Here is a 10,930-nt window from a genome sequence, read left to right on the forward strand (position 1 = left end):
CAAAGACCAGAGAGAACACTGAAAAATGTGCATTTATGGCGGGCATTGCAATTTAAATCTAATCATTTTAACAGACTTGCTCAACAGAAAACTAGATTATTCCTAACCCTACAGTTTCTGTTACACTGGCTCCACAGTGAAACTTGCTTAAATGCACACTGCAATGTGCAAATTACAAGCGTAATTACGAAGAGCCTCTACTTAGCTAGAAGTTTTCCTGTTTATATGCTGTTCTGAGATTGATTTTTATTTTAATAAGTCATCAGTAGCTAAAGTTTAGCCATCCAGAAATCTGATTGGCAGTCTCAACAGTTCATTCAGTATATCTAATACATCTGAGGAACTAATTAAAGATAATTTGGTCTTAATGAGGCAGAGAGAAAGTATCAGTGTTAATTCAAATGGAAGCTGATCCATGAAAGTCAAGGCTTCCAATTCTAATGCTCCACAGAACTGCGCAAAGTTGTTATATAATGGAAGAATAGCTGATATCTAATACAATCTGATTAATACAATCTATGTTTGCAAAACAGCAAGGGAATAATAACTAGTAACCAATCCCATTTAATTCCTGAAAAATATTATATTTAGGTTTGGTAGGAAGTATAGGCAATTGGAGTGTCTCAAAGTGTTTTTAAAAAAAAAAAAACACTTTAGAAAAGTAGAAAATAAACCACAAAGAAAAGCAACTCTGTAGTAATCTGCTAACATTCATCAGGAAACATGCTTATAGAAGTCTGTCCCAGGTAAAAAACTCAGAGGTGGTTAATAAAAAAAAATTCCTCTCATTAACTGAAAATTTCATCTTGTCATTTTAGAGGTCCCTATTTTCTACTTTACTCTGTTCCATCTATCTATACCAGGGGCACACAAGTATTTGGCCCCATGGGCCACATATGCAGATCTGGAGAGCTGCCAAGGGCTGGTCAGCAACCCCCACCCCACCCACAACAGCCTGGAGCCCACATGCCCTGCAGCTCCTCTCCACCCCCACTAACAGCGCACAGCTCCAGCCCTGACTGCAGCCTGCCCTGCTTTTCTAGGCAGCCCAAGTGGTAGTACTGGCTCCTTCTGGCTGCCACAGTCATTGGTCCCAACCCCGTGGTACTGGTGGGGACCCGCGTGCACAGCTCTAACCCCGGACCACCCCATGCCTGATCTGGATCCAGCCGAGCGGAAAGGACCTGCTCCAGACTAGCCAGAACCCATTTGTGCAGCCACAACCTGGGCCGCTCTGCGCCTACTCCAGAAGCTACTGCTGAGCCCAACAGAAAAGCACTGCCACTGCCAGGCCCTTCTTGCTGCAGCTGCCCGGAGCCTGGGCCCACGCTGCCCTGCTGCTCCTCTTCACCAACATCATTGCTGCCTCCGGCCTGCCCAGTGGAGCACCAGTGGCAGTGCAGAGGAGCTGCAGAGCAGCCCAGACACAGGGTCCAGATGGCTGCAGCAAGAAGGGCCCAGAAGTGGTGAAGGGGAGAGCCCACTTTTTCCTATGTGGAGCAGCAGCTTTTGCCAAGCCATCACAGCTGCTGCCGCTGCTCAGCATAGGTGGGCAAGTCTGGAGCAGGTGCAGGGAAGGCCGGGTTGGGGCTGCATGTGCAGGTTCCGGCTAGTCCAGAGCTGGGCCACGTCTGGAATGGGCACAGGGTGGTCCAGATTTGGGACTGTGCATACGAGTCCCTGCTAGTACCATGGGACTGAGGCCACTGGAAGAAACCACCTAAAAAGGCAGTCCAGCTGTGGAGACACCCCAATCCTGCTGTGTGCCCGCGAGGCGGCAGGATGCCCCAGGAACTAGATGGGACCAAGGGGTCTGCCTCAGGCCAGACAAAGCCCCTCGGCGAGCTGAATCTGGCCCACAGGCTGTATTTTGCCCACCCCTGATCTAGGCACTTGTGCCTCCCATCACTACAGTACTGGAGCCATTCATCATCTTTGAACATAATATCCTCACAACTAAAAGGGAGGAAAGTCCTATTATCAAAAACATAATCAAATATGATACAGAAAAATTAGGGGTCAGGGTAAGCCTACACTGCAAAGGCATTTTCATTAAAATTCCCCTAAGGGAAACACAGCTTGTAACTGGAAAAAAAATTCTGCTTTTGGTTAACCACTTCTCCAAAAAAGTGGAATTCTCCAGCCAAAAAGAATCTTTATGGTGTAAGTTGTGTCTGCACAGAGAGTTTTGCCAACACTGCTATATCAGTGAAGGGTTTTTCACACTCTTGGACAACCCAGCCTTGCTAGCAACCTTTGTAAGGTAAACCTGGCCCTAAATGATTTACCCAAGCTCTCACAGGCAGCCTATGACAGAGCTGAAAACAACTGAAGCCAAAACACAGAGCCAAGTACCATCCATGTATCTGAGTATATCTGATTGAAGCTTCAGCTGCACACATGCTAGATTTTTACTTTAAATTATTCTAACAGTTACAATAAATTTAGGCTTTTAAAAGGCTGTCAACTTCAAATTTAAATTGTATATACACTTTAGGGTGTTAACCAATCTCAGTAGTTCTACCAATGACCTCATATCCATATTGAGTGAGAGACAACAAAACAGCACTCCATATGGAACTGAAAATAAAATTATGATCTACCCAATATTTCCTTTTTGGACTGTCTCAAAAGTTACTGCTATAAAAAGTACTGTCCTAGAACAGATTAGGAACATGTCAGACAAAGAACTTTTATTTTACACTTTGGATTTCAAATGTGCAAAGCAGAGTTCATGAAAATCAAATTATTTTGAGAAAGGTATTAAGCTAAGGGGTTGAATGCTTATGAAAGCTCATAGCAAACTTTGAAAATGAAGTAAGTCTGATGGAGCCAGTCTCAGAGGGAAGTGCAGTGAGCCACACAAGACTTAAGAAGCTGGGAAGAAGTGAAGGTAGGCTTTGGCATAGGTGATGGGAGCAAAGAATAAGCAAATTAGCAGTTACAGTTTCACAGTACCGAATCTGCAGGAAAATAATTTTCTAAGGTAAAAAGACATAACTTTTCAAAAGCTGCTTTTGAAAGTCTTCCCTCCAATCTGTAGACTTATAGAACTTCCAAAAGTTTTAAAATAAATATTAAACTACATGTGAATTACTAGTAAACAAACAGTTTCAAGTGTTTAACTAAAAAGATCATTCACGGTATCATCTACAGTAATGACAGAAAACTGTTTGAAAGTTTAACAGGACAGTTAAACAGGTAGCAGGATTTGGATAATGTCCAATTTCTTAGTGCCTATGCCCAGCCTCTTCTGAATGGTGCAATTCAGTGTTTATGAAAGGAGTAAGATCAACAGCCTTTAAGACCATGGGCAAGATTTTCAAACTTCAGTGCTAAGGGAAAGTTCCTAAATAAAGCTTTTCAGCAATTTTGTAAAAAAAAACAAACAAAAAACTTTTAAAAACCTGGGGCTCAGGTTGCCCAGTATTTCTGAAATTCAGGTCTGAATAAATACTATGAATGTACAAGTCTGATTTTTAGCTGTCCACTTTTGAATGCACTGGAGGAGGGGCAGAGTTGTTTGGGGGTGGGTTTACCCTGAATAGTAAAAACAGACAAAAACATGGATGTATAATATGCATTAACTTACCACTGCTACCACAGTCTGCACAAGACAGCAGTTCTTCTGGCTTTTTTTCACGATTTGATTCTTTAGTCCCCAAACAGAAGCTACATATTGGAATAGGATCAGCTCGTGGCTAGAGCAAAAAATAAAAACAAGCTGTGGTTAGTTCTCTTATACAGAAGTGATATTCCAATTCTTGTCCTAAAAAATTAAAAACATTATTTCCCCTTATTTTCCTTTTTTTTGTATTTTGATTTATGAGACAATTGCTTCAGTATATGAAGTTATTTTTTTCAAACTGACATAGTATTGTAGAAGTCTTCCTCATGACTCTACTATTTAGTATTGGTGTCATTCATCACGGCAGCATCTTTAAATGCATCATAAACATTAATTAAGCACCAATCACAATGTCCTCGTGTGTTATTCTTTTTTAAAGATGGAAAACTGTGGCAGAAAAGTTAAGTGGTTTGCTCAGAACCGCATCATGTCAGCAAAAAAGGTGCAAACTTGTGATGTAACCTTTGTCAACACCAACTTAATACTATCGTCTAACAAACAAGACCACTGGTACACAATGAAACTTAAAGATAGCAAATTTAAAATGGATAAAATGAACTTTTATTCCTGCACTCAAACAGTTAGACAACTGTGGAGCCCTTTGCTAAAAGATATTTGTAGACAAGATTTAAAAAAGTACAAGCTTGGGCATTCACGTAGAAAAGCAAAAATAACCAGAACTTCATCAACAATTAGTACCAAAAACTTTGGAAGAGGAACAAACCCTCAAGTTTCAGGCTTTAAAACAACATAAATATAAGGATGTTTTTTCTAAGGATGTTATACCATGACACTCCAATACAGAACCTTTCCACCATCTTCTGAATCACTGGATACAACCAATGTCAGAAAAGATTCCCATCTAGATGAACCACTGACCAAATTCAGCCCATCAGTTCCTATTTTCTACTAATCAACATTTTCTATAAGAATCAGCAGGCCAATAGCGTTAAAAAATTATGCTAAAATTTTTTTAAATATTTTTTTCTAACATACAGCCCCTTCCACAATGAACATTCATTCAGATTGGAAAAATCGCTTGAGGATTCATTATGTTTGCTGTTTCTAATCACATATGAAACAAGACAATATCTTAGATTTAAATAAAATAATTTATGTTTACATTTTTGATGTGTTAAAGCAATTAATTGCATTCCTTTCCTAGAGGATTCTTCTATTATGTGTTCATGCAGTAGTGGATCTAGGATTTTGAAAAAGAGGTGCAGATGGTAAGGTACATCATCACACGTAGCACAACACATTTTTCTCAAATTACAGAGTGTGGGGGAGGAAGGGAGCAGGAGGTCCCCGGAACCCCACCACCCGGAATTAACCAATCCAGGTTACGCCCCACGGCACAAATTGCCAGGGTGGGAACACTCACGCTCCACAGGTGCAACCGGGGAAGAAGCCTCGAGGCAGTTCCGGTCCCTATTAAAGGGACACCTGAGGCAGCTGCGGGAGGAGACCCGGAAGGCAGCGGCGGCGAAGAGGGAGCCGTCGGGAGCACCCGAGCATGGGGAAAGGCGGCCAGCCGGCACGGGAGGACCTTCTGGGGTCGGGGCAAACCACACCGGGACCCGGGAGCTGAGGAGCAGTGGCCTCACCACGGATACTGACGGCGCAGAGCCGCGGAGAACGGCTCAGCTCAGGGAGAGCCGGCAAGCCGTATTCTTTTGAGTAGAGGGGCACTCGCAGCAAGGGAAGCAAGGCAGCCGTGTCAGAGAGGGACTCGGGGACTTTGCAAGCCCGGGAACAAATCTGGCGTGGTGAGTACAGCCGGAGGAGGGGAGTATTCCCAAAGCGGACAGGGAAGGACCGGAGAAGCCGGTAAAAGGCACGGGTAACCTTCGGGCTCTGGGAATCCCTGGCTGGAAGCATTCAGTTGTTTGCTTCTCTTTGATTTCTGTACCTCGGACGTGCCCCTGGCGACGAGAGGAAAGCAGGCGGCCGAGAGATTTTGGAGGTACGGGCCAGGGTGTAGGGGCAGCGGAGCCCTCGACAGCGTGGGACCCCTGAGGGATCGGAGTCTCATTTGTGGACTGGTACGCCCCGGCTTTTATATCACTGAACCAGGAGATCATCAAAGTCGTGGCAGGAAGATCGGAGGAAACCAGCTCACAAACGAGCCTAGTGAGGAGGAACACCCCGGGGACGGTCCCTTACCAAGAGGGGCGGAGGCTGCGGCACAGAGAAAAGTGACCGGCACAGTGCTACTCTTGGACACAGAGAAACTGGAAACTTTACAGATATGTTAGGAGCCTTGCACTACATTATTCAGTTTAAGATCAGGGACCAATTGGGCAACTGCAGCCTCAACTACTTCATAGTCTGATGGCTGGGGAACTGGCTCCAAGGTTGGATCCAGAGAGTCGTAGTTGACAAAACGAAATCAACGTGGCATTCAGTGACCAGTGGCATCCCCCAAGGCTCCATTCTCAGACCTGTACTCTTTAATGTCCTTCATATATGATCTGGACACTGGCATCAGAAGTGGACTGGCTAAATTTGCTGATGACACCAAACTCTGGGGAACAATGTCCACACTTGAGGACAGGCTGGTGATCCAGGCCGACCTTAATAAGCTTGCAAGGTGGGCAGAGGAAAACATGATGGTATTCAATACGGAGAAATGCAAGGTACTCCACCTCTGGCAAAGAAACCCGCATCACACTTATAGGCTCAGCAATGCTACACTCGCAAGCAAGATGACTGAAAGAGACTTGGGGGTCATAAGTGACCACAAGATGAATATGAGCCACCAATATGATACCACAGCTAGTAAAGCAAACAAAACTCTGGCTTGCATCTACCAACACAGGTCGACTAAGACCCAGGATGTCATCCTCCCGCTGTACTTGGCCTTGCTGGGGCTGCAGCTGGAGTACTACATCCAATTCTGGGCTCCACAATTTAGGAAGGACGTGGAGAAGCTTGGAAGAGTGCAGAGAGGCATGTGCATGATCCGAGGGAAAGAGAACAGGTCCTACAAAGAAAGGCTGTGAGCTACAGGACTCCCAGAGAAATGGAGGCTCAGGGATGACTCAGCCTATAATTACATAAGGGATGTGCATCAGGATCTGGGGGAACACCTGTTTACCAGAGCACACCAGGAGATGAGGTCCGAGGGTCACAAACTCCTGCAAGACCGTTTAGGCTGGATATAAGGAAAAACATCTTTACTATCCGAGCCCCCAAGGCCTGGAACAGACTCAGCCCTGGAGGTGGTGCAAGCACCTACTCTGGACACTTTCAACAAACATTTGGACACTTATCTTGCTTCGATTCTTTAACCCTACCTGACTTTCTGGCCCTTGGGCAGAGGGCTGGACGCAATGATCTTACAAGGTCCCCTCCAGCCCTAATGTTTATGAAATTTATGAAACCAATACCATCTAGCTACACCAGCCCAGAACACAGTACAGGCTGTAAAATCTATTTTTAAAGCAGGTTTCAAGGTTAGGTTAGTATGGATTGTGTTCTGTGCTGGCAGATATACTATTATTGGTATTCAAGCTAACTAGCTTACAGCTAACTAAGGTATCTTCATAGTATACTGAAGTTGCATTTCTGTAGACATATCCTTAAGTGTATTATTACTTAAACATTTGCTTCTGCACAGCTCAGTCCTTCAAATTTGTTATTTCATGGTATGTCCTTTTAAGATATAATTATGGGTATCTTGACAGTCACATACACCTCACCACATACAGTGAAAATCCACCATGATTCTAGTAGGATTAGCCTTAACTTTGACAAACTTATTAAGAAAAATGGAAACATTATCTAGTGTTTCAAATACACTACAGACAACCAATGTTCCCTCCAAGGAGTAGCAGTCCATGAGCGTGCCGCTTCAGTCCCGCCTCCCCCTTTCAGTGCAGTGTGGGACACTTACTGAAGGTAAGCTCCTCATTCCTCACCCAGGGCAGGCAGCGGGGCCTGCAGCCAGGGGGCTATGGCTAGGGCCTGGGGCAGGCTCCACTGGGGGTTTGGGGGCCAGGGCCTGAAGGCCAGGGCCTGGGATGGGCTCCACTGGGAGACTGGGGGCTAGGGGCCTGGGGGTGGGCTCTGCCATCTCCAAGGAACTGCTCCGTTCCTCCGCATCACCTCAGGAGGCACGTGGTGTCAGGGCTGGGGAGTGGAGCAGTTCCCCAGAGCCGACGGTGCCCGCAAAGCAGTTCCCTGGAGCCAGCGTAGCCTCACTCGGGGCAGACAGTGACTCCTCTCTGAGATGAGGCAAGGAAGGGATAGAGGCTGGGGCAGTGGGCTGGCGCGGGCTCCACTGGCGCCAGGGAAGTGCTCCACTCCCCAGCCCTGACATTACGTGCCTCCTCGCTCCCCGCGGCAATGCGGGGGAGCGGAGCAGTGCCCTGGAGCCGGCAGAGCCTGCACCAGGCCCCAGCCTCTGCCTCACCTTGGGGAGGAGCTTACCTTCAGTAAGTGTCCCACGCCGCAACCCAGCTCCTCTCCTGGAGGGTGTGCGCCCTTAAAAAGTTGGTGCTCAGGCAGACTTTTACTTGTGCGCAGCCACGCGTGTGCATGCCTTAGAGGGAACCTTGTAGACAACACACACTTACTAGTTTTATTAATGCTACGAATTGCTATGAATTATGTGCAGAGCTGAAAAACCAAATCCCCACCTTGAGAGAAATAATTGGGGGGAAAAATAGAATTGTGGCATTTCTAAGTCAATCATGTTTCCATGTAACCAATGGTTAAATGAATTTCAGTCAATAAGTAAACCTAAACTGTTGCAATGCAACCTTGAATAACAAACTTGTAGTGGGAAATGTATGCGAGTGCCTACTGAACTCTTCCTGTAAAAGTTTAAAGACATAACAACTCCCCCTCTCCAAAAGTGACAATGCAAAAGTGTAGGGGTAGAGGATTGGGAGAGGGCATGCAGAATAAATAATTTACTGCTGTTACCCAAAAGTGCCCTCTAACTTCAGGCAGATTGGAAATTTTATATGCACAGACACAATCCAATACATCTCCATAATAATAATCCTTTAAAGAATTTACATAAAACGCTTACAGATTGGGTACCAACTTTGTCATTGATCTTAATGAATGTGTGGCAATCAGTTACAGAGTCATGGCTCCATCATTACTACCTACAACTGCTCACTTACAGCAGCCTGGGAACACTTGATCTTGTAAAAGGCAATTAAAAGCCCAACTGATTTTAAAAACAGCAATATTCCCCTGACAGAATCCAGTAAAAATTCAGTCTTTGCACTCATGGCATTCTCTCCGTCATTTGCTTTAATTGTGCTTTAGTCATTTCTGCCACACTTGCTCGATAAAATAATTTGTCAAGTGTCACATATCATTCATGTAATGTAACATTCCAGGGCTACAATCTCATTTATCTTTCCCAAATGATTTTTTTTTTGGCTTTAGGAAATACATGGCCATTAGCCAACATTCATGCACTCACGCTCTCTCTCTCTTTTGTTTTTAACTAAAGGTAACATAAAGGACAAAGGTTGTTGGTAGTTCAGGGTTAGAAAGACCGATGTCCCCATACCAACCTAATAATAGAAAGTTTATAGATCCTATCACTTCATGATAGGCTTTCTAGGGTCTTACAGCATTGATGTGCATCTTCAGCCATTTATATTAATAACTATCTCAGAACATTATTATACAAAAAATAGCATCTGCTGAGCTACCAAAGACTAAAAAAAAATCAGAACACTAAGATTCAGGATGAAACTGCATACTGGCTGGAGGCTTATTTGGTTCACAATTGTCTAAACAGAGATAGGTTGATCAAAGACTTCATTATACCAGATTAGAATATGATCCAAAGAGAAACTAAAATGGCACCTTGAGCACTACACACATTTCTTACGTGTACCCATCATCTCTGTTAGTCATATCTAATAGTTTAATTCCTGAAGTAATATTGTCATCCCTGCAGAGGTGATTACTAGAGAGAGCAATGTAATTCCACTCTCTCACATCTTCTTACATAAATATCAGTAAATTTAGATTCTAAAATCCAGAAAATTGTTAATAATTACAGGAAGCAAGATAAAAGGGCATGATGGCTTTCAACATGAACTCACATCAGTGTATATAGAGAAATCTGGTTGTGTAAACTGAACATTTGACATAACTAATATTATAACATGGATGATTTGCAAAAAAAAAGTCATGAAATAGTAGTTTTGCCAGGGTGGATAACAATCAATTATTTAAAAAAAAATTTTGGATTTTTTAATTTAAATCAGGTTTTATTTAATCTTTTTTTAAACTTTTTGTTAAAACGATTTAAAAAAAAACATATATAGTTTTAATTTAAGGTATGTTAAAAGCTCAAATATACCATCATGGAAGCGGGATTATAACCTCTAATTATGTAGTATTTGAGACAATATATTCATGTAACATTTTTAGAAGTTTTATAAATAGGTCACAACAGGCCATGGACTACACTAGGGGCCCAACCTTATGGGGCTCCCAGAGGCTCCTCTATAGATTACTAACGATTAAAGAAAACCACTCTACCCAATGGGACTCAGTGCTCAGTCTAGAACAGGGGCAGGCAAAATACGGCCCACCAGGTACCTTCATCTGGCCCACAGCACCACCCAATGAATTGTACCTCACCCAGCCCTTCCACCTGCAAGGGTGGGAGTGAGATACCTACATCCGCCCTCAACATACCCTGTTATGCGTCACTTTCCACCCTCATGGGCAGGAGGACCTGGCCCTGCTAGCACCGGGTAGGGCTGCTGCAGGCTTCCCTGGCATTCTGCTCCCTCTGGGCAACAGGTAGGGAAGCAGGGAGCAGGAGCGGGGCTGCAGGTGAGAGGGAGCATGGAGCATGGGACTGGCAGCAGTGCGGAGCCTATGCCCATAAGGTGGAGGAACTGCAGAGCTTGGCTAGGCACAATGTGGGAGTGAGGGAAGGTGGAGGGGTATGCAAACCCCCGCCACGCCACTCATGGTGCGCAGCCCTGGCAGGCAATGCGGGCAGCAGCAGCAGGTGGGGCACTGGTGCTCAGTGCTGGTGCCTGGCTCTGTCCAGAGCTGCACATCGCAGCAAGTGCAGCCCCAGGTACTGCAGCCAGCTGGGCAGTGACGTACTGTGGGTCTCCAGCACCCAGGGGGCAATGCTCGTATTTCCCCCCCCCCCAAACACAACCCACCAACATACCCTATGCCCCCCAGACACAGCCACACCCCCTCACAAATTCCCCCGTGCCCCATACACACACCCAACACATGCACACACCCTCCCACACACTGTCCCAACACACATACCCCAATGCCCCACACACCCCA

At 44.9% G+C, this 10,930-nt stretch overlaps 1 protein-coding gene across 4 annotated transcripts in view; it reads right to left on the reverse strand.

The window, feature by feature from the left end:
• The window catches only part of KAT6B (lysine acetyltransferase 6B), a 287,405-nt gene that overhangs the window by 97,050 nt on the left and 179,425 nt on the right, over positions 1–10,930 (reverse strand). For all 4 annotated transcript variants that reach the window (XM_019502376.1, XM_019502377.1, XM_019502378.1 and 1 more), the window contains exon 4: positions 3,593–3,701. In XM_019502376.1, the coding sequence (XP_019357921.1) occupies positions 3,593–3,701 (109 nt within the window). The remainder of the gene's footprint in view (positions 1–3,592; positions 3,702–10,930) is intronic.

The sequence above is a fragment of the Gavialis gangeticus genome, unplaced genomic scaffold (genome assembly GCF_001723915.1).
Source record: "Gavialis gangeticus isolate Ggan-Ray unplaced genomic scaffold, GavGan_comp1, whole genome shotgun sequence".
In the NCBI taxonomy this organism is placed as follows: Eukaryota; Metazoa; Chordata; order Crocodylia; family Gavialidae; genus Gavialis; species Gavialis gangeticus.